This window comes from Erinaceus europaeus, unplaced genomic scaffold, assembly GCF_950295315.1.
Source record: "Erinaceus europaeus unplaced genomic scaffold, mEriEur2.1 scaffold_780, whole genome shotgun sequence".
Classification (NCBI taxonomy): domain Eukaryota; kingdom Metazoa; phylum Chordata; class Mammalia; order Eulipotyphla; family Erinaceidae; genus Erinaceus; species Erinaceus europaeus.
In genome coordinates, this window is record NW_026648195.1 from 25,885 (window position 1) to 51,867 (window position 25,983).

Here is a 25,983-nt window from a genome sequence, read left to right on the forward strand (position 1 = left end):
TGTTTATGTTCCTTATTTCTATTTTTTAGTTTTCTTTTGGTATGATCTTTGTTCATTTATTGGATAGAGACAGCCAGAAATCAAAAAAGAAGGGGGGGTGATAAAGAGGGAAAGAGGCAGAGAGACATCTGCAGCACTGCTGCACCACTTGTAAAGCTCTCCCCGTGCAGGTGGGGACTGGGGGCTCAAATCAGGGTCCTTGCACATTGTAACATGTGCGCTCAACCAGGTGCACCACCACCCAGCCCCTATGTCCCTTATTTCTGTCCAGATACATAAGAGCCCTTAGAGCAGGAAAGATAGCATAATTTCTTATATAAAACTAAACAAACAAAAAATCTTTCATACCTGTGGCTCCAGAAACCCCAGGTTCAATCCCCAACACCACCAAAAGTCAGAGCTATTAGTGTCGTAATAAAAACAAAGCCAAACAAACATCCTTGACTTGTCTTGTATGCTCTGTTTCCAAGAGACTGCTCATAGACAAGTGAATTATTATTTCTGCTCTCATCCATTTATAAAACATAAATATCCTTTTTGGCAAGCAGGAGTGATCCCTGCAGTGGTGTACACAATTTTTAAATTAACCTTTTTCCCAATAAAATATTAAGAAGGAAAAAGGAAAGAGACTCAAGTGAAAAGTAAAAAATAGCCATGGAAATTATGTCTTCAATATTTATTTGTTTTCACATTTTTATTTTGCGAAATATAAAATATAGGTGGCAGGGATCAAATCCAGGGCCTCACATGTGCAAAGCTTATATGCTTCATTCTGGTCCCTATTTAATATTTAGTCATTTGTTTTGTTTTGTTTTTTGAAGGCCAGTGAAATAGCACATTTGGATAGTGAACACAGCATCAAGGCATCAAAGTGGGCTGAGCTCGAACCTGAATCGAGCACACAGCAAAGCAATGCATTATCTAGGTGAGCTATTTCACCAGCCTTAGTCACTTAAAAAAAAAAAGTTAGTATTATTTGGTGAGGATATTTCCTAGGTAGTACCATTTCCAATTGCATTCCACAAGGAGAGCATATTAGTTGTTTCGGCTTTTATGTATATATTTTTTATTTATTTCATTTTAATGAGATACCAAGAAGACACAGCTCTGGCTGCTGGTGGTGCTATGGATGGAACCTGGGACCTTGGAGGCTCAGGCATGAGAGTCTTTTGCATAACCATTATGCTGTCTCTCCAGCCCTTTTTAGTCATTTTGAAGTTCTTTTGTCTTCAAATATGTAGCAGGCATGGTGATAAGTTTACTGTATACAGTTCAAGAGTCTTATTCTTATTCTTTTAGAATGTGCTCCTGCGTCTTTCTGATCTGAAGAGGACCTTATTAAGATGAAAGCCATACTTTATATCTGCTGGGTTCCCCTGATAAACTCAGGTCCCTTTGAGCTCCTTTTTTTTAAATTTCTTTATTGGGGAATTAATGTTTTACATTCAGCAGTAAATACAATAGTTTGTACATACATAACATTTCCCAGTTTTCCATATAACAATACACCCCCCATTAGGTCCTCTGTCATCCTTCTTGGACCTGTATTCTCCCCCCACCCCCAGAGTCTTTTACTTTGGTGCAACATGCTGGTTCCAGTTCAGGTTCTACTTGTGTTTTCTCTTCTGATCTTGTTTTTCAACTTCTGCCTGAGAGTGAGATCATCCCATATTCATCCTTCTGTTTCTGACATATTTCACTTAACTTGAAATTTTTCAAGGTCCATCCAAGATCGACTGAAAATGGTAAAGTCAACATTCTTAATAGCTGAGTAGTATTCCATTGTGTATATATATATATATATATACCACAACTTGCTCAGCCACTCATCTGTTGTTGGACACCTGGGTTGCTTCCAGGTTTTGGCTATTACATATTTTGCTGCTAAGAACATATGTGGACACAGATCTTTTTGGATGGATGTGTTGGGTTCCTTAGGATATATCCCCAGGAGAGGAATTGCAGGATCATAGGGTAGGTCCACTTCTAGCCTTCTGAGAGTTCTCCAGACTGTTCTCCACAGAGGTTGGACCAATTGACATTTCCACCAGCAGTGCAGGAGGGTTCCTTTGACCCCACAACCTCTCCAGCATTTCAAGTTCCCAATTTTTTAATATGCCCTGGTGGTCTTGAAAAACGTGAAATTCAGAGATTTTTGGCAACAACTCTAGGTTCTGCCTTTGTTCTTGTATAAAACTGTCATTAACTGTGTCTCTTCTTTAAGCCCAGCTTCAAAAAACACTTACCTACTGGAGTTCCACCCTTCCCTGGGCCTCGTGTCGCTCATCCCCAGAGCCCTCGAATACCTCTTCCACGAGGCCCACCATGCCCGCAGAAACACATCCACAGTCGGCCTTGCCTTGCTGGAGAGACAGGTGCTTCAGCTGGCTCTGGAAGTGTGGCTCACCCCGGCCGTGCCCGAGTCCTGGTACAGCGCGCAGCTCCAGAAAGATGTAGGTTCCGTGAAGGCGTAGGTGGGTGCTGGGACAGATAGAGAATGCTTTCTTCCTCATGATACCACTTAGCTTCATTTATTTATTTATTTTTCTTTTTTTCCCTCCAGGGTTATTGCTGGGCTTGGTGCCTGCACCAATGAATCCACTGCTCCTGGAGGCCATTTTTTTCCCCTTTTGTTGTCCTTGTTGTTGTAGCCTCGTTGTGGTTATTATTATTGCCATTGTTGATGTTGTTCGTTGTTGGATAGGACAGAGAGAAATGGAGAGAGGAAGGGAAGACAGAGAGGGGGAGAGAAAGATAGACACCTGCAGACCTGCTTCACCGCCTGTGAAGCGACTCCCCTGCAGGTGGGGAGCCGGGGACTCGAACCGGGATCCTTCTGCCGGTCCCTGCGCTTTGCGCCACATGCGCTTAACCCACTGCGCCACCGCCCGACCCCCCATTTATTTATTTTTTTCTGTTGTGCTCAATTCCTCCATTTGGCCAGATGCCAGATCAGAAGCTTAGGCCTATCCAGTATTTTTATGTGATTTTGATTTTGATTTTTTGGTTAAAATTTCTTGAAAGAAATTTTAAATTGAAATTAAAGAGGAAGTGTGCATAGGTATGAATGAATTGTTTCTAGTTTATATTTTATCAACATACATTTTTAAATGAAAAATGATTTTTTAAAATATGTATTTATTTTATTTATTCCCTTTTGTTGCCCTTGTTTTATTGTTGTAGTTATTATTGTTGTTGATGTCATCATTGTTGGATAGGACAGAGAGAAACGGAGAGAGGAGGGGAAGACAGAGAGGGGGAGAGAAAGACAGACACCTGCAGACCTGCTTCACTGCTTATGAAGCGACTCCCCTGCAGGTGGGGAGCCGGGGGCTTGAACTGGGATCCTTAATGCTGGTCCTTGTGCTTTGCGCCACCTGCACTTAACCCACTGCGTTACCACCCGACTCCCAAATGAAAAATGATTTGCTTCTTTTTCCCCTAGGATTTCTTCCAAAATTTACTCTTTTTTTGTCCTGAGCTGAGATCTGGTAGAAGAGAAACAACACTAAGTGTGGAGCCAAGGGGCTGGACTCAAGTTATCCCTGCCACTAGCCCTGGCCTCTTAGCCTCTCTGAGTGTTTTTTTTTCCTGTTTTATATCATGATGTTTGTGGATTTGAAGGGAGGGGTTAAGAAGGGGAGCTTGATGCTTGCTGAAACTTCAATCAATAACTTCCAATGTACTGTGGCTCATACTGTAATCTAATGAATTAATTACATGGTGTTTGAAGTTGAATTAAGCCTTTTTTCCCCTTCTTTTTCTGCAGAGGTTATCACAGTTGAGATTGGGATTATAATATGGTATTATTCTGTGTGGGTGTTTATTGAATAACAATGGAACTTTCCATGGGCCCCAACTACTAGAAATATTTATTCTTTTGCCTTTTATCTCCTATTCAAAATAATCTTTGATGTGTTTTAAATTGATGAAAAAGTATAATACAGAATTTTAGCCAAAAAAAAAAATCCTATGTAAGCCACTCAAATGCTCTTATAATAATTATTTTTCTGAACTCAAGTATTTTTCACAGACGTCTTCCAGTTATAGTCATGTCCTGCATACAGTCATCTCCAGTTTTTCTATTAATATTTTATTGGATGTTTTCCATGTCACTAGCTAGTTTTCCTCATTGTGTGTGTGTGTGTGTGTGTGTGTGTGTGTGTGTGTGTGTGTAGGGGGGGTTATTAATGGCTCACAGTTCAGTCATTGGCACATGGTACAATCTCTTCTCTTGTGGAAATTCTCTGCAGGACATCCTCACCCAATACCTAGCTTTGTTTCCGTCATTATACACCGGGACCCAGAGGTTCTCCTCACTCCCCCCCCCTCACCCAGTCCTCTGTTTTGATGCAATACACCATGCCCAGGCAACGCTTTACTTTGTGCTCTCCCTCCCTGCCCCTATTTAGTAAGTCCTGCCTATAAGCAAGATCATTTGGTATCTGCCCTTCTCTTTCGGGTTTATCTCACTTAATAAGATTCTTCAAGTTCCAGCCACGGTGACACAAAGGTGGTGACTTGATCATTTTTCACAGCTGAGCTGTATTCCACAACTTCTTTTTAGCCACTCAGCTACCATTGGACATCTGGATTACATCCAGGTGTTGGCTATTACGAATCATGCTGCTAGAAACATAGTAGTACAGAGGTCTCTTCTGATAGGGGCTCTCTTTTTCTTTTTCTTTCCTTTTTTTTTTTTTTAGTGATTTAATAATGATCGACAAAATCGTGGGATAAGAGGGGTACAATTCAATTCCACACTATTCCCAGACCCAGAGTTCCACATCCCATCCCCTCCATTGAAAGGTTTCCCTATTCTTTATGCCTCTGGGAGTACAGACCAAAGATCCTTATGGGGAGAAATTGCTGGGTCAGACCGTAAGTCTCTTTCCAGTGTTCTGAGAGAGCTCAGATATTTTCCACAAGGGTTGGACCAATTTACACTTCTAGTAGTGAAGGAGTGTCCCTTTTCCTCCACATCCTCTCCAACACTTGTTATAATGTATAACATTCTTGCAGTTGTAAAGTGGTATCTCATTGCTGTCTTTACTTGCATTTCTCTGACATTTCTCTCACATGTATGTCGGCCCTCTGAACTCTTCCTCAGTGAAGCTTCTATCCATCTCCATGTTCTGCTTTCCAATGGGGTTGTTTGGTTATTTGTTGCTAAATTGACTAAGTTCTTTCTGTATTTTACTTGCTATTCCTTTGTCTGAAGTGTGTTGTATAAAGACCTTCTCCCATTATTCAGGGTCTCTTCCTGTTTTGGTGATATGATCTTTTGTGTACAAAAGCTTTTTAGTTTGATGTAGTCCCATTGATTTAATTTTGGTTTTGTCTTATTTGCTATTGTGCTTGAGTCTTCAAAGATGTTTCTGAAGCATGGATTGTGGAGTATTCTACTAATGTTTTCTTGTATGTATTTGACAGTTTATAGTCTAATGTCAGTGTCTTTGATCCACTGGAGTTGACTTTTTGTGGTGGTCCAATTTTATTCATTTGCACATTTTAATCCAATTTTCTCAACACCACTTGAAGAGACTCTTCTCCTTTCTCCTTTCTCCATTTAATGTTTTGGTCCTCTTTGTCAAAAATGAGTTTTCCACACATCTGTGTGGGGGGTGGCTTATTTCTGGGATTTCAATTCTCCTTTTAAAAATTATTTTTAGGGAGTCGGGTGGTAGCACAGAGGGTTAAGCGCACATGGCTCAAAGCACAAGGACCTGCATAAGGATCCCAGTTTGAGACCCCAGCTCCCCACCTGCAGGGGAGTCACTTCACAGGCGGTGAAGCAGGTCTGCAGGTGTCAATCTTTCTCTCCTCCTCTCTGTCTTCCCCTCCTCTCTCCATTTCTCTCTGTCAAACGACATCATCAACAACAACAACAATAATAATAATAGTCACAACAAGGGCAACAAAAAAAGGGGAAAAATTATTTTTATTGCCACCAGGGTTATCTTTAGAGCTCATTGCCTACACTACAAATCCACTGCTCCCTGCAGCCATTTTTTCCTCTTTTTCCCTTCCTTTCTTCCTTCCTTCCTTTCTATTTTACGTGATAGAACAGAGAGAAATTGAGAGGGAAAGGGGAGCTAGAGAGCGAGAAAGATAGACACCTGCTTCATCACTCATGAAGTGTAAACTCCCAAGCCCCCCAACCCACAGGTGGTGAGCAGGAGGCTTGAACCCAGGTTCTTGAGCTTGGTAATGTGTGCCCTCAACCAGGTGCACGACCACTTTGCTCCTAGGCTTTCAATTATATTCCACTAGTCTGTGAGTCTGTTTTGGTTCTAGTACCAGGAAGTTTTGGCTACAGTAGCTCTGTACTATAGTTTGAAGTTAGAAAGTGTGATGCTTCCAGTCTTGTTCTTTTTTTCTCAAGATTGCTTTGGAAATCCTAGGGACTGTCTGGTTCCAGGTAAAGTTTTGTAGCTTTTGCTCTATTCCTTTAGAGAAATCTGGTGGCACCTTTCTGGATAGGGCATTAGATCTGTATATTTCTCTAGGTAGAATGGTCATTTTGACAATGTTAATTCTTCCAATCCAAGAGCATGGGATATCTTTCCATCTTTTTGTATCTCTTTATATTTCCTTATAGAATGGCTCATAATTTTCAGTGTACAAGTCATTTACTTCTTTTGTTAACTTTATCCCTAAATGTTTTATTGTTTTTGCTGCTAGAGTAAAAGAGGTGGGTTTCAGTTTCTCATCATTGAGTATGACGTTGCTGTGTACACTCAGCTGGTTTGAAGAATTTCCCGACTATCCTTATATTTTTAATGTTTTGATCATGAGAGGATTTTGATCTTGTCAAAGGGTTTCTCTGCATCTGTTAAGATAATCATGTAGTTTTTGGTTTCCCTTTCATTAAAGTGGTGAATCACATTTATTGATTTACACATATTGAACTAGTCTTGCATCCATAGGATGAATCCTATTTGGTCATGATACACAATCTACTGTATTTAGCTGGTTAGGATTTTGTTGAGTATCTTAACATCTAAGTTCATTTCAGACTATTATATTTAATGAAATTACATATTTGAGATGTTCCCGTGTCATTGCTTTATGTGGGTTTTGGTTGTTCTTGTATGTGTGTGTTTGCTTTTGTGTGAGTCTCTTGAAAGTTTCCTGTAGAACTGGCTTGGCTATTCCTCTCCGGAGAATATTTTTATTCCTTCATCCAGTTAAAATGAGAATCTAGAAGGATAGTGTTCTTGGTTGGAAATATTTCTCATTTATCATTCTATAGCTATCTTACCATGTTCTTCTGGCTCTTAGGGTTTCTACTAAGAAATCTGCAGACAGCCTTATTGGAAAATCACTTAACATAACTAGAAGACAGGAAATTGCCCATACTGATGAACCAAGACAACCTGAACAAACAAAACAAAACAAAACAAAACCCACCAAGATCAAGAGTTCTTTAAATTTCCTAAAAACTTGAAAGCAGTGGTCATGATGGTGTTCACCAAAATGAGGATAATGGCGGGTGAGAAGTTCAGCAAGCTTGAGCAAAGTGTGAGAATTATGCAAACAGATGCCACAGAGTTTAAGAATTCAGAGGCTGAGCTAAAAACACACAGAAGAGGGACTCAGTAGCAGATAGACAGAAGTTAAAGGTCAAAACTATAAGCTCAAGGATGGGATAGAGAAAACATAAAACAAAAATGAAACAAAATAAAAAAGAACTGAAGTCAGGCTGGGTAGCAGCATACCTGGTTGAGTGCACAGGTGATAGAAATTTCTTCTTTTGTATTATAAAATTTAATAAGGTATAACCATTAAAATTAGCTAGGATACAACATGTTGATGATACAGTGCAATAATAGTGATGTGTCTTCTTTCAGCTTTTTTCATCTAAAATAATGGGAGACCCTTTCCTTGTCATGGAGATAGGCCTGCTGGCACTCAAGTCTGCAACAGACCAGGGGCAGAGCCAAGACCAAGACGCTCACGGTTTGCTTCTGGAGACATTTTCCAAACTTCTGGAACTCTTAACGATTCGTCACCGGCTGATAGATATGAGTCTGGAGAGTGTACACTTAGCTCGGTCAGTGTAGGACTGAGGATCCAGATGGGGTTTCTGCCTATAAATCTTGCCTCCTCTCTGTCCCAGAGCAGCCAGAGTCATCTTTGTTAATGGCTTGCATAGTCACCTCACTCTCTAACTCTCCGTGAACCTCACAATCCTCTAGATCCTGTTCCCAGCCTCTGATCTTCTTCACACGGCATGTTGCGTTTACACTGGATGCTTAAAATCACTATCAGTTTTCTTGCTCTCTGACTGAAGAACTTTGTCTGCAATACCTACTGTGCTATCGCATTGCCTGCTATGAGACTGAACCTACACCAGGCTTCCTGGTAAACATTAATTGGCTTTATTCTTGGACATAATGAAATTTGATAGCGGAATAGAAACAGAGAGAGATCAGAAGAATGAGTCAGGGACAGAATCCAGCCTTGAAAGAGATCTGGGAGATTCTGCAGGTTGCGGGGAGTGGACTAGTGAGTTGGGTTTAAGTCTGAGTGTGAGATGATATAGTACCAATCATTACTGAAGACTGTTGTGACTTGGATCAGTACTGGGGACTTTGGGTGTAGTAATTCATTTATTTTTCTGAATCTGCATATGAAATCATTTGCAGACATTTTAATCAGTGAGGAAAGGAGGCTCAGAAAAGTCATTTCCCTAACATTACATCAACAGAAAATATTAGAAGAGAGGCCAGATAGTGGCACATCTGGTTGAGCGCACATGTTACAGTGCACAAGGACCTGGGTTCAAGTCCCTGGTCCTCACCTGCAGGGGAAAGCTTTGTGAGCAGTGAAGCAGTGTTGTAGGTGGCTCTCTGTCTCCCTCCCTCTCTATTATCCCCTTCCCTCTTGATTTCTGGCTCTCTGTATGCAATAAATAAATAAAGATAATGAAAAAATTAAGACAAACTTTATGTAAAGAACTGGAAACTGAATTTAAATGGCAAGTCAAAGTGTTATTTATCTCTTTGATGCTATTTCCCTAATAATTTATGGTCCTTGCTCTCAGGGAGCTCACAGTGAAAAATTAACTGTTAATTTGACATTTCAGTCATGTTAACAAAACACTATAGGAGCATAGAGGATGTAATATTTCCTTATTGCAAAGTAGATCAGGGAAAGCATCTTAGAGAGATGCTCCATGAGGTGGATTATAGTACTTAAAATTCCCATATTTGAGTCCTAAACCAGAGAAACTCAGATTGTGATCCAGTTTGGAGACAGTATCTGTTATACTGAGGCAATCAAGTTCTGGTGAGTGGGGTCTAGTCCCGAACACCTAGTGCTCTTATATGTAGAGGACATGCAGTGCAGACACACAAGAGGGAAGACAGAGTGGAGAGGACTATCTGTAAGCCGAGGAGAGAGGCCGGGTTCACAGCCTCCCCTCATAGCCTCCTCTCAGGAAGAACCAACCTTACCAACATCTTGATCTCAGAGTCTCCACAACTAGAAGGCAAATGTTTGTTGTTGAAGTCACACACTTTGTTGTACTTTGTTATAGTGGCCTAGCAAACAATACAGGTAGCATTTGAACTCAGCCTTACTGAGCTTAGTCAACTTATTGTCCCAACTTCTCAAAAGGGAGTCAGAGAGGAGGGTAAAGTACTTGTGATACTCACGGCTGAAGTGACAGAGGGTATCCAAATGAGCATCACAGCAAGTTGTGGAAACAAGGGAGTAGAGATCCGTGTTGAGGCAGGCTAGTGTCGCGATCCTTATATGGGCTAGGGGATGTTGTTAGAGTATGGGCTTGGACAACAGACTCCCCAAGGAAATCTGATAGAGTAGATGAAAAGAGGACCAGACTTAGTCCCCTAGGAAACACCAGGACTTGACAATAATGGGGGAGGAGGGGCCAAGAAAGATCCATAGAGGGTAGTTGGTAGGCAAGAGCTCTCGGAGATCCTGGAGCTCGGAGAACAGTGTCCCTCAAGAAGGGGGTAGAGAGCTGTGAAGAACTGTGAAGAACTTAGAGAGATGGTTTTCTTGTGCTGAAGATAATTTAGTGACCTCAGAAAGGCTCTGAGGGAAGAAGTCAGCTCGCAGGAGATGAGAGTTGAGTTGCCGAAGTACCTCTCCACCTACTTTAACTACTATCTTTAACTGCCCTTACGTAGAGCAGACACAAGAAATTTGTGACTCCTTCACTTCATACCAGACTTGGCATACTCTTGTTTTGACTTTTGCTTCTAATTCAGGTGCTTTGGGTTTTTTTTTAAATAAACTTTATTTATTCATTTTTTCCCTTTTGTTGCCCTTGTTGTTTATCATCATCGTTGTTGTTATTGGATAGGACAGAGAGAAATGGAGAGAGGAGGGGAAGACAAAAAGAAGGGGAGAAAGATAGACACCTGCAGACCTGCTTCACCGCCTGTGAAGTGACTCCCTTGCAGGTGGGGAGCCAGGGGCTTGAACCGGGATCCTTATGGCAGTCCGTGCACTTTCCACCATGTGCGCTTAACCCGCTGTGCCACCACCTGGCTCCCCAGGTGCTTTTGGTTTTTTGTTTTTTTGTTTTGCCTCCAGGATTATCGCTAGGGCAGTACAGATTCACTGCTCCTGGTGTCCATTTTTTTCCCTCTGTTTTATCGGCTAGGACAGAGAGAAATCAAGAGATAAGGGAGAGACAGAAAGATAAACACCTGCAGACCTGCTTCACTGCTTGTGAAACCTGCTTCACCTGCAGGTGGGGAGTGGAGGCTTGAACCCAGATCCTTGTGCAAGTGCTTGCACTTTGTACACCGTCGCCTGTCCCCCCAGGCACTTTGATTTCTTGTCACTAACTTTCCTTTTAGAGGGATATAACAGCACACATTCCTGACCCTTTCCTCTTTTTCTTTTTTAGCCTCTATAAGGAGTTGGCACGGGAGATGGGTTTTGGAGAGTGCCACTTGTACCTGAGGCCTGTTCACTTTGACTTTGCATCACACAAGGACAAAGTAGACTGTTCACCTCCAGTTTTTCTAACTTCTCTGCTGGAGGACAGTATTCATGTGGACAGGTAAGTGGCAAGAGAATCAAGCAAACCTGTGCGAGCAACGAACATGCAAATTCAATTGCATTTCTAAATTTTCCTTTATAATCTATCTTCATGCTGTGTTTTTTTAATGTTTTATTTAATTATTTATTATTGAATGGAGACAGAGAGAAATTGAGAGGGGAGGTGGAGATGGAGAGAGGGAGAGAGAGAGATACCTGCAGCCCTGCTCCACCACTTGTGAAACTTTCCCCCTGAAAGTGGGGGCCAGGGGCTTGAGCCTGGGTCCCAGTGCACTGTAGTGTGAGCACTTAGCCATGTGCGTCACCACCTGGCCCCATTGTATGTTTTCTTTTTGAGTAAGGGGTGAGGTGGTAAGGTCTCATTCAAGAGAAGATACTTGGATTTTAAAACACTAAGTAAAAGAAATGAAGGAATCAGACCAGAGAGTTCAACCAACATAGCACCACAGACTAAACATCATCCCTGTTGACCGTGTTACTTCTGCATAGAAAGAAGAGTAATAGAGTGGAGGATAGATAGCATAATGGTTATGCAAACAGACTCTCATGCCTGAGGCTCCAAAGTCCCAGGTTCAATCCCCTGCACCACCATAAGCCAGAGCTGAACAGTGTTCTGGTAAAAAAAAAAAAAAAAAGAAAGAAAGAAAGAAAAGAAAAGAATAGTTGGACATCTGTACCAAAAGATCATCAAAAGATCTGTGTACACATATGTTCTTGGCAGCACAGTTTGTAACAGCCAAAACCTGGAAGCAACCCAGGTGTCCAACAACAAATGAGTGGCTGAGCAAGTTGTGGTCTATACACACAATGGAATACTACTCAGCTGTAAAAAATGGTGACTTCACCGTTTTCAGCCGATCTTGGATGGACCTTGAAAAATTCATGTTGAGTGAAATAAGTCAGAAACAGAAGGATGAATATGGGATGATCTCACTCTCAGGCAGAAGTTGAAAAACAAGATCAGAAATGAAAACACAAGTAGAACCTGAAATGGAATTGGCGTATCGCACCAAAGTAAAAGACTCTGGGGTGGGTGGGTGGGGAGAATACAGGTCCATGAAGGATGACAGAGGACCTAGTGGGGGTTGTATTGTTAAATGGGAAACTGGGGAATGTTACGCATGTACAAACTATTGTATTTACTGTTGAATGTAAAACATTAATTCCCCAATAAAGAAATAAATTTTAAAAAAATCCAAACAAAAAAAGAAAAAGAAAAAGAAAGAAAGAAAGAAAGGGAGTTGTACCCCTCCTACCCTATGGTTTTGTTCATTAATCCTTTCTTAAATAAAAAAAATTTTAAAAAAAGAAAGAAAGAAAGAAAGAAAGAAAGGAAGGAAGAAAGAAAGAATAGTTGGACATCAAGCACCATGGAACAGAAACCCAGCTTCCTTCCCTCACTTCCAAAGACCAGGGAGAAGTCAATCAAGTTTGCTGAGCAGTTGTTTCCCTGAAGCTCTAACACAGTGTACACGTTGAACATAAAAGGCAGTCTCTCAGTAAAGCTCTTTTCTCTCGGCCAGTAACAGAAGCTGATGCCTCCTAAATTTTCAGGCTTGGAGCTACTGAAATTTGCAACTGGACAATGCTTTCTTAGAGAAGGGATGTTCTGTGCATCAGAGATTGTTGATAACCACCTCGGCCCTGTACAAGCCACATGGCATTGGTACCCCTGCCAGCCCTTTGTGACCATTAACAATGTCTTCAGGGGGCCGGGTGGTAGCACACCAGGTTAAGTGCACATGGTCCAAAGTGCAGGGACCGGCACAAGAATCCCGGTTCAAGCCCCCAGCTCCCCCACTTCAGGGTGGCCACTCCACAAGCGGTGAAAGATCTGCAGGTATCTTTCTCTCCCCTCCTCTGTCTTCCTCTCCTCTTTCGATTTCTCTCTGCCCTACTCAACAACAATACTAACAACACAATAAAAAATAAATATCCAACAGGAGCAGTGGATTTGTAGTGCAGGCATCAAGCCCCAGAAATAACGCTGGAGGCAAAACAAAAACAAACACACAAAAATAATGTCTTCAGTGATTGTCAAATGTCTGTCTTCTGGAGGAAAAATCTTCTCTGTTCTCTACTGTCACCTAAGTTCAATAAAGAAAAGAGAAATGAGGGGTCAAGCAGGGGCTCACCCAATTAACCTAGTGCATATTGGACTAAATGCAAGGATCCACAAAAGGATTTGTGTTTGAGCCCCTGGCTCCCCACCTGCAGGGGGGACACTTCACAAGCAGTGAAGCAGGTCTGCAGGTGTCTCTCCTTCTCTCTCTCTCTCTCTATCGCCTCTCCTCTCTCAATTTCTCTCTGTCCTATCCAATAAAATGGAAAAAATGGCCTCCAGGAGCAGTGGATTCATAGTGCAGGCACCAAGCCCCAGTGATAATCCTGGAGGCAAAGAAAGAGAAAGAGAAATGTATTGTTACAATACTGAGATATCTCACAGAAGCTGAAGGCAGGAAGTGTGATCAGGCCTCAGGTGAAGCAAAATCTCTAACCTAGAGCCAAGCTGGTCTTTAATTTTTAAGGTCTTTCCTTCCTCAGCTTAGATATAGATAGATAGATAGATAGATAGATAGATAGATAGATAGATAGATGGATTGATAGATATAGATATAGATATAGAGATGAGATGTATATATAGATATAGATATGTGTATATATATATATATATATATATATATATATATATATATATGCAGGGTGGTTGCTTCACAAGCAGTGAAAGTCTGCAGGTATCTGTCTTTCTCTCCCCCTCTCTGTATTCTCCTCTCTGTTTCTCTCTGTCCTGTACAACAACAACAAAATGGAAAAAATGGCTGTCAGGAGCAGTGGATTCGTAGTGCAGGCACCGAGCCCCAGCAATAACCCTGGAAGGAAAAAAAAAAAAAAAGGGCATTTTGTTTTAACCTGCTTCAACCAATCAACACAAATGCCTGAGTGCTGTGAAGTCTGGTCACACTGATGACCCGGAAAGCCTGCAGTAACTAGAAAGCTTTCAACAGGCCAGGGGCAGGGAAAGCTTGTGTCTTGGGTCTTCATATTTCTTTTTATGCAAGTTAATTCCTTAAAGTTGCCTCTTTGGAACACCGTTTAATAGCATACCAAACATGAGAACAGTGAGTCACACTTCAGCAGGTGCAGCTATGCATATCACCCACCCCAAAGCCGTGCGAGAGAGGTGATATCTCCCTCGATGGGTAAGCTCACCAAGATCCTTAGAGATTAAATTGTATGGCATAGTCTTAGAGTCATAGACGAAAGACATGGCCATAAAGAACATGTGGATGATTGCTGGAAGCACAGGGAAGGCAAGAAGGGGGCCACATCTAAGCAGCAGACAAAGGCGGGGTTGAGTCAGTGGGAGGCCTGAGCAGATGGCACCATGAAGGGACGAAACAAACAAACAAACAAACAAAGCAGGAAGAATTAACAGAATGGTGGTCAAGAGAAAATAATTTCAAACACTCCGGGGTAGGTGGTCATTGCAAACAATCTACAAGATCAAGTCCCAGAGTCCAGAGTTCCACACTTTGGGGATGGAAATGGAAAGCCTTACGGAAAGCCTACAGTTGCTGTTTTTACTGGTATCTCACACTTGGTACTTGCCGCTCTGTCCCTCCAGAATATACAAGTCTCTTGCCTAATGTTTCTTCTTACAGATATGTTCCTACCACTCTTGTCTTAGCCATCTCTGAGTTGGATGATAACCAAATTGGAAATTTTAGTTTTTATACAAAGGAAACTGTTCTTAAGGTAAGTTGTTTTGTAAAGGAACTAAAGTGAAGATGATTAATATGCTCACAGAGTCTTAAAAATTCTCCCCCGGGGCCAGGTGATGGCACACCTGGTTAAGTGCACACACTACACTGTGTAAGGACCCAGGTTCAAGCCCCTGGTCTCCACCTGCAAGAGGAAAGCTTCACGCATGGTGAAGCAGTGCTGCAGGTCTCTCTGTCTCTCTCTCTCTCTCTTTCTCTCCCTCCCTCCCTCACTCCTCTTTCTGTCTCTATCCAATAATATATTAATTTAAAAAATTCTCTCACTAGGGAAAGATAGAAACAGGTTGGGGGTATGGATCGACCTACCAGTGCCCATGTCCAGCTGAAATGTAATTACAGAAACCAGACCTTTCACCTTCTGCACCCCATAAAGAATTTTCATCCATACTCCCAGAAGGGGAGAAATGATAGGGGAAGATGAACAGAGGGCTCTGAAACCCAATTCCATCAGGACCCAGAGAGAGAAGAGGGAAAAAAAAAATCTACCTGTGAAAGCTGGTAAATTAGACAACTATTACCTTGGCATTAATAAAAAATAGATTCATCTACAAATTTAAAAAATAATAATTTAGAAAAAAGTTTCTCATATGTATTGGAGGTGATTATGCTAAGTGAAGTAAGCAAAGAGGCCAAGGACAACTACCAGACAGCGTTGCTCACTTGTGGACTATAAATGACCATAGCAAATGAAATTCCAAAAGATAATAAGTATTACAATAACCAAGCTGCCTCTTGGACTCTGTGAAAGTAATGGGGGTGAAGAAACATGAAACTCAGTACCTTATACATATCAGGAAAGTTGGGGTGTGAAACTATACCCCTGAAATTTTCTAACTTTGTAAAAAATACTGTTAAACTGCTCATTTAAAAACGTTCATGTTTCATTCATATTAGTTTGTTTTCTGCAGATAAGAAGAACCTTCCATTTTGTAAATTACAATAATGGCCTTGAGACCAGTAGCTAATTCAACTAGTAGAGCTCCCCACTTACCACAGGGGAAGCTCTGAGGTCGAACCCTAACACCCCACGGGATCACTAGAATACCAGAGGAAACCTCACTCTGAAACACATCAGAGTGATGGCGTCTTTCCCTCTTTGTCTCTGTCTCTCTTTCCCTGAAATGAAAATTAAAAATTGGCCCAGGGGTAATGGAATTCTACGTGAACAGGCGTGCGTGGTCACCTATAGGTGAGATCATCGGGTATTTCTTCTTCTCCTTCTGGCCTATCGTACTTAACAGATTTCTTTAAGTACTGTCCAAGATGAGACAAGGAGACGTCTTCTTCATCATTTTAAACAGCTGAGTAGTATTTCATTATTTATTAATGAGAAAGATGGGAGGAGAGAGAGAGAGAGAGAACCAGATATCACTCTGGTACATGTGCTGCTAGGGTTGAACTTTCTTGAGAGTCTAATGCTTTATCTGCTGCATCAGCTCCCAGACCATGCATGTTTTTTTTTTAATTTTTTTTAATATTTATTTTATTTATTTATTCACTTTGTTGCCCTTGTTGTTTTATTGTTGTAGTTATTATTGTTCTTGTCATTGTTGGATAGGACAGAGAGAAATGGAGAGAGGAGGGGAAGACAGAGAGGAGGAGAGAAAGATAGACACCTGCAGACCTGCTTCACTGCCTGTGAAGGGACTCCCCTGCAGGTGGGGAGCCGGGGCTCAAACCGGGATCCTTATGCCGGTCCTTGTGCTTTGCGCCACCTGCGCTTAACCCACTGTGCTACAGCCCGACTCCCGCATGTTTTTTTTTTATCCCCTCAAGTTCATGTTTATCAGTTCTCTAAATTCCACATATGAGTGAAACTAGCCGGTAGGTGTCTTTCATCTATTTATTTACTTAGCCTAGCATAATCACCTCTAGTTCCATCCATGTTGTCCCAAAGGACACAATATCATCTTTTTTGATTGCAGGGTAGTATTCCATGGAACATATATCCCATAACTTCTTGAGCCCGTCATCTGCTGATGGGCATGTAGGCTGCTTCCACTCTTTGGCTGTTGTGAATAATGCAGCTGTGAACACAGGGGTGCACATGTCTCTTCTCATTAGTGCTTGAGTGTCTTTTGGATAAATGCCTAAAGATAATATCATGCAATCATAAGGTACTTCCTTTTTTATTTGCTTATGTGTGACTGATACTTTTTTTTTTGGTCTCATAGTTTTGTGTGTGTGTGTGTTTTTTTTTTTTTTAGTGATTTAATGACTAACAAGATTGTAAGATAACAGGGGTACCATTCCATACAGTTCCCACCACCAGAGTTCTGTGTCCCATCCCTTCCATTGGAAACTTCCCAATTCTTTTTTTTTTTTTTTTTTTTGCCTCCAGGGTTATCACTAGGGCTTGGTGCCTGCACTACAAATTCACTGCTTCTGGAGGCCATTTTCCCCCATTTTTGTTGACCTTGTTGTTATTGTTGTTGTTGTTATATAGAACAAGAGAAACTGAGCGAGGAGGGGAAGAAAGAGGGGGGAGAGAAAGGTAGACACCTGCAGACCTGCTTCACCACCCGTGAAGTGACCCTTACACATGTGTGCCACGTGTGCTTATCCCACTGGCCTCCATCTTTCCTATTCTTTATTCCTCTGGGAGTATGGACCAGAATTCTTTATGGAGTGTAGAAGGTGGGAGTTCTGGCTTTTGTAATTGCTTCTCTGCTGAACATGGGCATTGGCAAGTTGATCTGTACCTCCAGTCTGCTTCTATCTTTCCCTAGTGGGTAGGGCTCTGCAGAGGTGAGACTTCAGGACACACTGGTGAGGTCGGTGTGGCTGATTCTTAGACATTAGTCTAATCTTGGCAGCTTTACAAGAGTCTAATCTGCTAGCTAGTTCATCACAACTTAATAGCCTTCTGTGGCCATTGAGAAATTCTGTTATTATCTAGCACCAAGTGCATTATGCAGGCCTGGAGGTGGACTTCACAGACTGAAATACCACATGGGAAGAGATCAGATTCAGGGTTGTGATCAAGGATCTCCTTCCATTCTGCACTTGGATCCATTTACTTACAGGTTGAATAAGCGGTGATGCCAACCCTTCTTTCCCCTTTCTGAGGGAAATCCCTAAATACCTTTCACATTTTCTTCCTTCAGCTCTTCTCCCATTCAGGAATGGAAAACATGCAAGTGGTCCTTGCCTGCCAAGCTGCACAGAAAAATGCTTTGATGGTGGCTGTCCAGCAGGTGTCTTTTCATCACACTCCTGGAGGGGACTCCCCTGCTGGGGACAAGGTCAGTCCGCAGGCTAGGAAGCCCTTGCTTGACATGCTGCCGCTTCCATCAGCAATTGCCTGCAATGTCTTGATCCTTCCTGTCCTTCTCGTCTTCCTCCCACTTCTGTAATGTCTAGCCCCCTTGCCTTTCCTTCTGTTCTTCCCACATGGTCAGAGTTTGAGGACCCTAACTCCACATTCCTAACACGTGAGTAGAAGGTTTAAGATCATTGTGTCCGGAGTCCAGGTGGTGGTGCAACTGGTCGAACACACAAGTTAATGGGATCTAGGACCTGGGTTCAAGCCCCCAGTCTCTACTTGGGGAGGGGGGAGAGTTTCACAAGCTGTGCAACAGTGTTACAGTCTCTCTCTCCCTCTCCCTCTCTCCCTCTCCCTCTCCCTCTCCCTCTCTCTCTGTGTTTTCCTCCCTTTCTCTTTCCTTTCTCTCTTTCTCTTTCTCCTCTTCTCTTTTTTCCTTTTCATCTTCTTTCCTAATGTCAGCCAACACATCCTTACTGGTCTCTTAATCTTTTTGCTGACTTTCCTTTGTGTGTGACTCAGTGGTATTGACTAGCTAGACTCACCCAGCTCCGTACCCCTATAGAGATAAATGATTCCAGTGATGTTTTATCTTTACTGCATTCCTTTTTTTAGGTAATCAGATAGGGGGAAATATTTTGACATGTTAGAGCAGTATTAATACACCTGAAGCCCTAAGGCCTCAGATTCCATCCCTAGCACCACCATGAACCAGGTCTGAGCAATGCTTTGGTCTCTCTCACTTTCATAAAAATAAGTCAGTCTTAACATAATAATAACAATAATAATTAATAGATATATTTGTCCTTTCTTCTTTTCACAAAAGTAACACTCTGTGTCTATATTGCTTTTGAGATATAAATCACATAATATAAAATTCATATCTTTGGCACAAAGCACAAGGACTGGTACAAGGATCCCGGTTCGAGCCCCCAGCTCCCCACCTGCAGGGAAGTCAATTCACAGGCGATGAAGCAGGTCTGCAGGTGTCTGTCTTTCTCTCTCCCTCTCTGTCTTCCCCTCCTCTCTCCATTTCTCTCTGTCCTATCCAACTATGAGGACATCAACAACAATAACTACAACAATAAAAACAACAAGGGCAACAAAAAGGAAATAAATAAATAATTTTTTTAAAAATTCACATCTTTGAAGTATACAGTTCACAAGATCATGCATCCCTTCTCACTGCCCAATTCCAGCTGTCTTCACCTCTCCCAGCAGAAACCCTGTGTCCCCTTTCCTCCCTCTTTCAGCCCCTAACAATCAGGGCTTTCATTTACTATCTAACTATATAGATTTTCCTGTATAGTTCCACACTGCCTGAGATTCACCAGGAAGCCAATGTTTACATCACTGAGTTGGGGGAATACAGGGTTTGTGTGGAAAATCGAATAATATTCTTTTGCACGAGGAACTATGCATGCCGGCAAGAAATCAGTAGGCTGGGGTGTGTGTGTGTGTCTGTGTCTGTCTGTGTCTCTGTGTGTGTCTGTGTCTGTCTGTGTGCCTGTGTGTGCCTGTGTGTGTCTGTGTGTTTGTGTGTCTGTGTCTCTGTGTGTCTGTGTCTGTCTGTGTGCCTGTGTGTGTCTGTGTCTCTGTGTGTGTCTGTGTCTGTCTGTGTGCCTGTGTGTGTCTGTGTCTGTCTGTGTGTCTGTGTCTTTGTGTGTCTGTGTCTGTCTGTGTGTCTATGTCTCTGTGTGTCTGTGTGCCTGTGTGTGCCTATGTGTGTCTGTGTCTGTCTGTGTGCCTGTGTGTGTCTTTGTGTCTGTCTGTGTGTCTGTGTCTCTGTGTCTGTCTGCGTACCTGTGTGTGTCTGTGTCTGTCTGTGTGCCTGTGTGTGTCTGTGTCTGTCTGTGTGTCTGTGTCTTTGTGTGTCTGTGTCTGTCTGTGTGTCTATGTCTCTGTGTGTCTGTGTCTGTCTGTGTGCCTGTGTGTGCCTGTGTGTGTCTGTCTGTGTGTCTGTATGTATCTGTGTATCTGTGTGTCTGTGTGACTGTGTCTGTCTGTGTCTCTGTGTGTGTCTGTGTTCTTCTACAAGTGGAGAGCGGGAAAAGGGTGAATGACATAATGGGAAAGGAAAAATAATAGCAGAATTGAAGGCGAGCAAGAGTAAAGGAGGGGTGGGAGGAAGAAAGGAAAGAGAGAGAGAGAGAACAAAACAGTGCACTATTACCCAAGCCAAAAGACAGATGTGTTTCCAGAAGAAAAGAAGCATCGGAGATAATATGCAGATGGCAACTGAGTCAGTTAAAAGTATTCAACACCATTAGTCATTAGAGAAACACAAACACAAACCCCAGTGGGAAACCACTGCAGAGCCATTAAAATGATAAAAACAAAACCAAAAACAAACAAACAAAAACACAATCATTTCTAGTGCTGGCAAAAATGTGGAGGATTTGGAATTCTCATACACTACCAGTGGGAATGCAAAATGGTATAAACTGGGGCTGGGTGGTGATGTACCTGGTTAAGCACACACACCTTACAGTGCGCAGGGACCTGGGTTCAAACTCCTAGTCCCCACCTGCAGGGGGAAAGCTTCATGATTGGTGAAACAGGGCTGCAAGTGTCTCTGTGTCTCTTTCCCTCTCTATCTCCCCCGCCCCTCTCAATCTCTCTCTCTCGCTCTGTCTCTCTCTCTATTCAATAATAAATAAGTTAATCAATTTTTAGAAAATAATAAAATTTCTTGAGGAGTATCTTGACAGTTTTTTTGTAAAGTGAAACTTCCCATGTGACCCAGCGATTATACTCCTCAGTATTTACCCAAAAGTAATGGAAGTGCGTGTTCACACAAAGGCTTGTAGACAAATATTTAAAGAAGTTTCATTTAAAATAGCTGAGAGCTGGAAAGCACTCAGAATTCTATTACTCGGTGAGTGGATTATCAAATGGTATTATATCCATCCAGCAGAGTACAACTCAGTAATTTTAAAAAGGAACAAGCTATTGTTGTGCAGAACAATATGCTTGAAGCCAGCCAGGAAAGAGTTCATATGACATGATTCCACTAATAGAACATTCTAGAAAGTGCATTCTATTTGATGGTTGAGAAGCAGAGTAGTGATTGTTTGAGGACGGGGCAGGGCAGGCTGTAGTCATTGTTTTATTGCCCTGACGATTTCACGGTTGCATACAAAAATTAAACACACACTGGGAACTGGAAATCTACATGTCCTTTTGCTACAACTTGACTGGAATTTGAAGGAGTTATGATAAGTGAGATAAGCCAGATGATGTCACTCATGGACAACTCTTTCTTTCTTTGAAGAACAGTCTTTTGAGAGCTTGATCTTTCTCTTTGAGTTAATGTTTTTGAGTGTTCCAACTACCATGCCCTGCGGCTCCATTACTAAATATATATATTAAAAGAAATGCATTTCTTTGCTTTTTTTTCTTCCCTATCTCTTTTTCCTTCCCCGCCTCCACCTTTTTGTCCATCACTCATCATTACGTAGCGCATCAGCTTAGGCAGCTTCAGAGCGGACATCCTGAGGCGGTTTTCATTGCTTAAGCCAAGAAGTCCATCAGCCATATTTCTTTTTTTTTTTTTTTTAATTTTAAAGTAATTTAATATTGATTTACAAAATTCCATTCCATTCCCACCACCAGGGTTCTGAATCTACCACAGTTCCCCTAAGGTTGTAGACATGGGCCAGCCATCCTCTCTACAACTATCTGTCCACATTTACACATAATTGCCCCCTTTTTCTTCCTGATCCAATCCTCTCTTCCCCTCCAAGCCACTCATGACAACATAACTACCTCCATATGCCCCTCTCCTTTTCCTCCTCTCTCTCTGGGTGCTGATGGAGCTGGAGTGCAGAGTCCCTTTTTTTTTTCTTTCTTTCTTCGTGCGCTTAACCCGCTGTGCTACCATCCAGCCCCCCTGGATTTCAATTTTATTTTTTAATTTCTTTATTGGGGAATTAATGTTTTAATTCGACAGTAAATACAATAGTTTGTACATGCATAACATTTCCCAGTTTTCATATAACAGTACAACCCCCACTGGGTCCTCTATCATCCTTTTTGGACCTGTACTCTCCCCCCCTCCACCCACCCCAGAGTCTTTTACATTGGTGCAATATGCCAATTCCAGTTCAGGTTCTACTTGTGTTTTCTCTTCTGACCTTGTTTTTCAACTTCTGCCGTTCAGAGCCCTTTTATCATCTTCCTCCTATCACTTCTCCCCCACTGGGAGTCTGGATCAAGGTTGTTCTTGGGGAGCAGAAAGTAGGAGTTCTGGCTTCTGTAATTGCTTCTTCACTGGGCATGGGCATTGGGAGTGTGATCCACACCCCCCGCCTGTTTCTGTCTTTCCCCAGCGGGCCAGAGCTCTGGAGAGGTACAGGTTGTGGACACCCCGGTGAGGTTGTCTGCCCAGAGAAGTCAGGATGGAGTCATGTTGGCATCTGCCACTTGGTGTCTGGAAGGCTCAGCCATATTTATTGAGAAATCACATTATACAGAGTCACTTTGTAGAATGGAGAGTGGGTTGTTGGTTTTTGTTTTGGTGGTGGTTTTTGTTGTTTTTTTTTCTCAGAACGCTGTAGACAGCTGCACTTGATTGTGAAAATAATCACACCTAGTGCCTCACCCTTCATTGTACAAAGTATTTCTTTTTTTCCTCCTCCCTCCTCCCGTTAATCAAGTTTTATTCCTTCAGCCCTTCTGCCTCCCTGCCCACTCTGTCTGCCCCCTTCCCCTCAGGTACCCAAGCAGCATACACATGTTCAGGGTCACTTGTGTCTGAGATCATTTTACCATCAGTACAACAGCACAGACCCTGTTAATTCACCATGGCTTGAAATATTTTAGGAAATAAGTTTGGATCCAACCAGAAGAAAAAATTCCAGAACTGTGAATGGCAAAAACAGCTTGCCTCTAGCCTCAACGACAGAAGTCCCAGATACTCTTACTCATCCTTCAGAGAGATTCCAGGTGACCAAAAGGTACTTCACCAGGGGATTATTCAAAACAATGTGAGCGGCCCCTTTACCTCTGTGAATTACATAGCACGTGTTTAATTTTCGAGACCTTCTACGACCTCCTGTGAGCAATGAAGAGACTCCACAGCTTACCTCCTTCCAATGGATCCCAGCCTGTGAGGAGAAGCAAGAGTTCCTAACTTCAACTTCTTTTCCCTCCATCCTCCTTTTTCTTTCTCTTCCTTTTCTTCTCTCCTTCCGGTGCTGATGTATTTTTTCCAAATTCCAAAGAAGGGAGAAGAATATGGGCTTCCAAATTTCCTGTGTCTACACTGAAGACAGAGAACTGCCATTAGTATTCTAACTCAGATGTCAACACTGCTTAGAATAGTGGGAAGCAGGGCCAAGTAGTGACACACCTGGTTGAGCGCATGTTACAATGCCTAAGGACCTGGGTTTGAGCCCCTGGTTCCCAACTGCAGAGAGAAAGCTTTGCGAGTGGTGGAGCAGTGTTGCAGGTGTCTCTCTAACTCTCTCTGCCTCTCTCTGCCTCTCTTCCATATCTGTCATCCCCTTCCCTCTCAATTTCTGGATGTCTCTATCCAATAAATAAAGATAATAATTTTTTTTTCAAAAAAAAAATACAAAAATGGGATGCTGCATTGTCCAAGTCATGGCCTCTATAGAGATACGTCTTTGAACCAGGGATATCCTACTGTGTCTTGATTTCTTTCTTAACCCTTTTTCCTCAAAAGGGAGGGATTTGTATTATTTTAATATAAAATTAACTTTCTAAATATTCTATTGAGGCATTCCAATGTCTCTCTCATTTAGTTCTGACAAATTTAGAGCAAAAATAAAATAAAATAACAGGCAATCTGCTCCACTGTCTAAGACATCCTTAATCTGCCACACGGCCGGAGTTTGAGGGTCTTAAGTCCACAGCCCTAACGAGAGTAGGTTTGAGATCAATGTGTCAGGGGGCCGGGTGGTGGTGTAGCTGGTCGAAGATATAAGTTAACGGGATCTAGGACCCGGGTTCAAGCCCTCAGTCTCCACTTGTGGGGGGTTGGGGGGATGGTTCACAAGCTGTGCAACAGTGCTACAGTGTCTCTCTCTTTCTCTGTTTCTTCCTCTTCTCTCTCTCTCCCTCCTCACTTTCTACTCTTCCTCCTTCTCTCTCACTTTCTCACCCTCAGTCAAAAGAAAAAGAGGGAAGTGGCTAGTGACGTAATGGGGTCATCGCATAGGCACTGAGCCAGCAATCACCCTGGCAGCAGTAAAGAAAAAAGATTTTTTTTCAGATGAGACCAGGCATGTTCAGGGTGGTATGGCTGTGGACCAAAACAAATGCTCCACCAGGATCATTGCTGGGACATGTGCCTGCACTACTCCACTGCTCCTAGTGGCGTTTTTTTCTTTTTTCTTATAGATACAGAAAGAAATTCAACAGAGAGGGAGATGGGGGGGGGGGGAAGGGAGAGGGGGAAGGTGAAGGGGGAGAGAAGGAGAGGGGGAGGGAGGGGGAAGGAGATTTGCGGCACTCCTTCACTGCTCAAGGAGATTCCCCCTTACAGTTGAGAACTGGGGGCTTGAACCAGGGTCCTTGCACATGACAACACGTATGCCCCACTGGATGCACCAACATGTGGACTCTTAAATTTTTTATTAAATAAAAAGTTGAGTGTGGGGGCCAGGTGTTAGCACACCTGGTTAAGCGCACACATGACAGTACATAAGGACCCAGGTTCAAGCCCCTGGTCCCCACCTGCAGGGGGAAAACTTCACAAGTGGTGAAGCAGGGCTGCAGGTGTCCCTCTGTCTCTCTCCCTCTCTATCACCCCCTTCCCTCTCAATTTCTCTCTCTCTTTATCCAATAATAAGTAAATTTTAAAAATAAAATGAAATGAGTTAATAAATATACCAGTATGTCTGTCGTTGAAGGGACCCTTAGGTAAGGCCATTTGAGCCCAGGGACCCCTCCAGGTCAGGCTGGGAGGGCACAGAGGAGCCAAGGAATGCACGAGCGGGGTGATGAAGATGAGATAGGAGTTGGGCTGTTGATGCATCTACAGGCGCATGGGGTCCTCAGGGAGGATGGTAACACATCTTCATCTGCAGTGAATGACTGAGGCAGAGGAGACCCACAGAAACCCACTCCCTTGCTACAGCGCCCTGGGTGACCCCAGGTGTTCCTGTCCCCCAGAGAACGTTCACTCACGCTGTCTTGTTTTCTTACCTCCACTACCTCCTACCATGGGCTCAGATGTCTCTGTTACTTGTCAGGACTCCAGAGGCTTTTGTGTCTGTCCAGCTAGAGAAGGTGGGGCTGCGGGACGTGATGCTGGAGGCCTTCCTCCTCAGGAAAAAGGCCACGGCTGACAGAATGAAGAGCCTGGTAAGTGGAGCCTCAGGGGCTTTCACGTCTGAGCAAGTCGAACTTTTGAACTTGGGGCCGGGTAGTGGCGCGCCTGGTTGAGCACACATGTTACAATATGCAAGGACCTGGGTTCGAGCCCCTGGTCCCCACCTGTGGGGGGAAGTCTTTGCGAGTATTGAAGCTGTGCTGCAGGTGTGTCTCTGTCTCTCTCCCTATCACTCCCTTCCCTCTCAATTTCTGGCTGTCTCTAGCCAATAAGTAAATATAACAAAAGAAAATTTAACAAATAACACATTTAAACTTGGAAACTACAGCTCTTAACCTATCTGAGTAGGGTCATTGAAAACAAAGACGTGGAAAGGGGAATTCAATAAAAAAATCAAATGGAAGCAACTCAAGCAGACTGTAGTCTAGTTTAAATAATAAGTGCAGGGGCCTGGTGGTGGCTCACCAAGTTGAGTGCACATGTTGCAATGCCCAAGGACCCGGGTTCAAGCCCCCAGCCCCCACCTGCAGGGGGAACGTTTTGCAAGTGGTAAAACAGTGCTGCTGAAAGTCTCTCTCTGTCCCTCTAACATC

At 42.8% G+C, this 25,983-nt stretch overlaps 1 protein-coding gene across 1 annotated transcript in view; it reads left to right on the plus strand.

Moving 5' to 3' along the window:
* Positions 1-25,983, plus strand: part of CCDC162 (uncharacterized) — a gene marked incomplete at both ends in the record, with an annotated part of 52,955 nt that overhangs the window by 18,158 nt on the left and 8,814 nt on the right. The window contains 7 exons of the mRNA XM_060184822.1: positions 2,225-2,453; positions 7,854-8,056; positions 10,889-11,044; positions 14,706-14,799; positions 17,933-18,070; positions 22,915-23,048; positions 25,311-25,422. Of these exons, the coding sequence (XP_060040805.1) occupies positions 2,225-2,453; positions 7,854-8,056; positions 10,889-11,044; positions 14,706-14,799; positions 17,933-18,070; positions 22,915-23,048; positions 25,311-25,422 (1,066 nt within the window). The remainder of the gene's footprint in view (positions 1-2,224; positions 2,454-7,853; positions 8,057-10,888; positions 11,045-14,705; positions 14,800-17,932; positions 18,071-22,914; positions 23,049-25,310; positions 25,423-25,983) is intronic.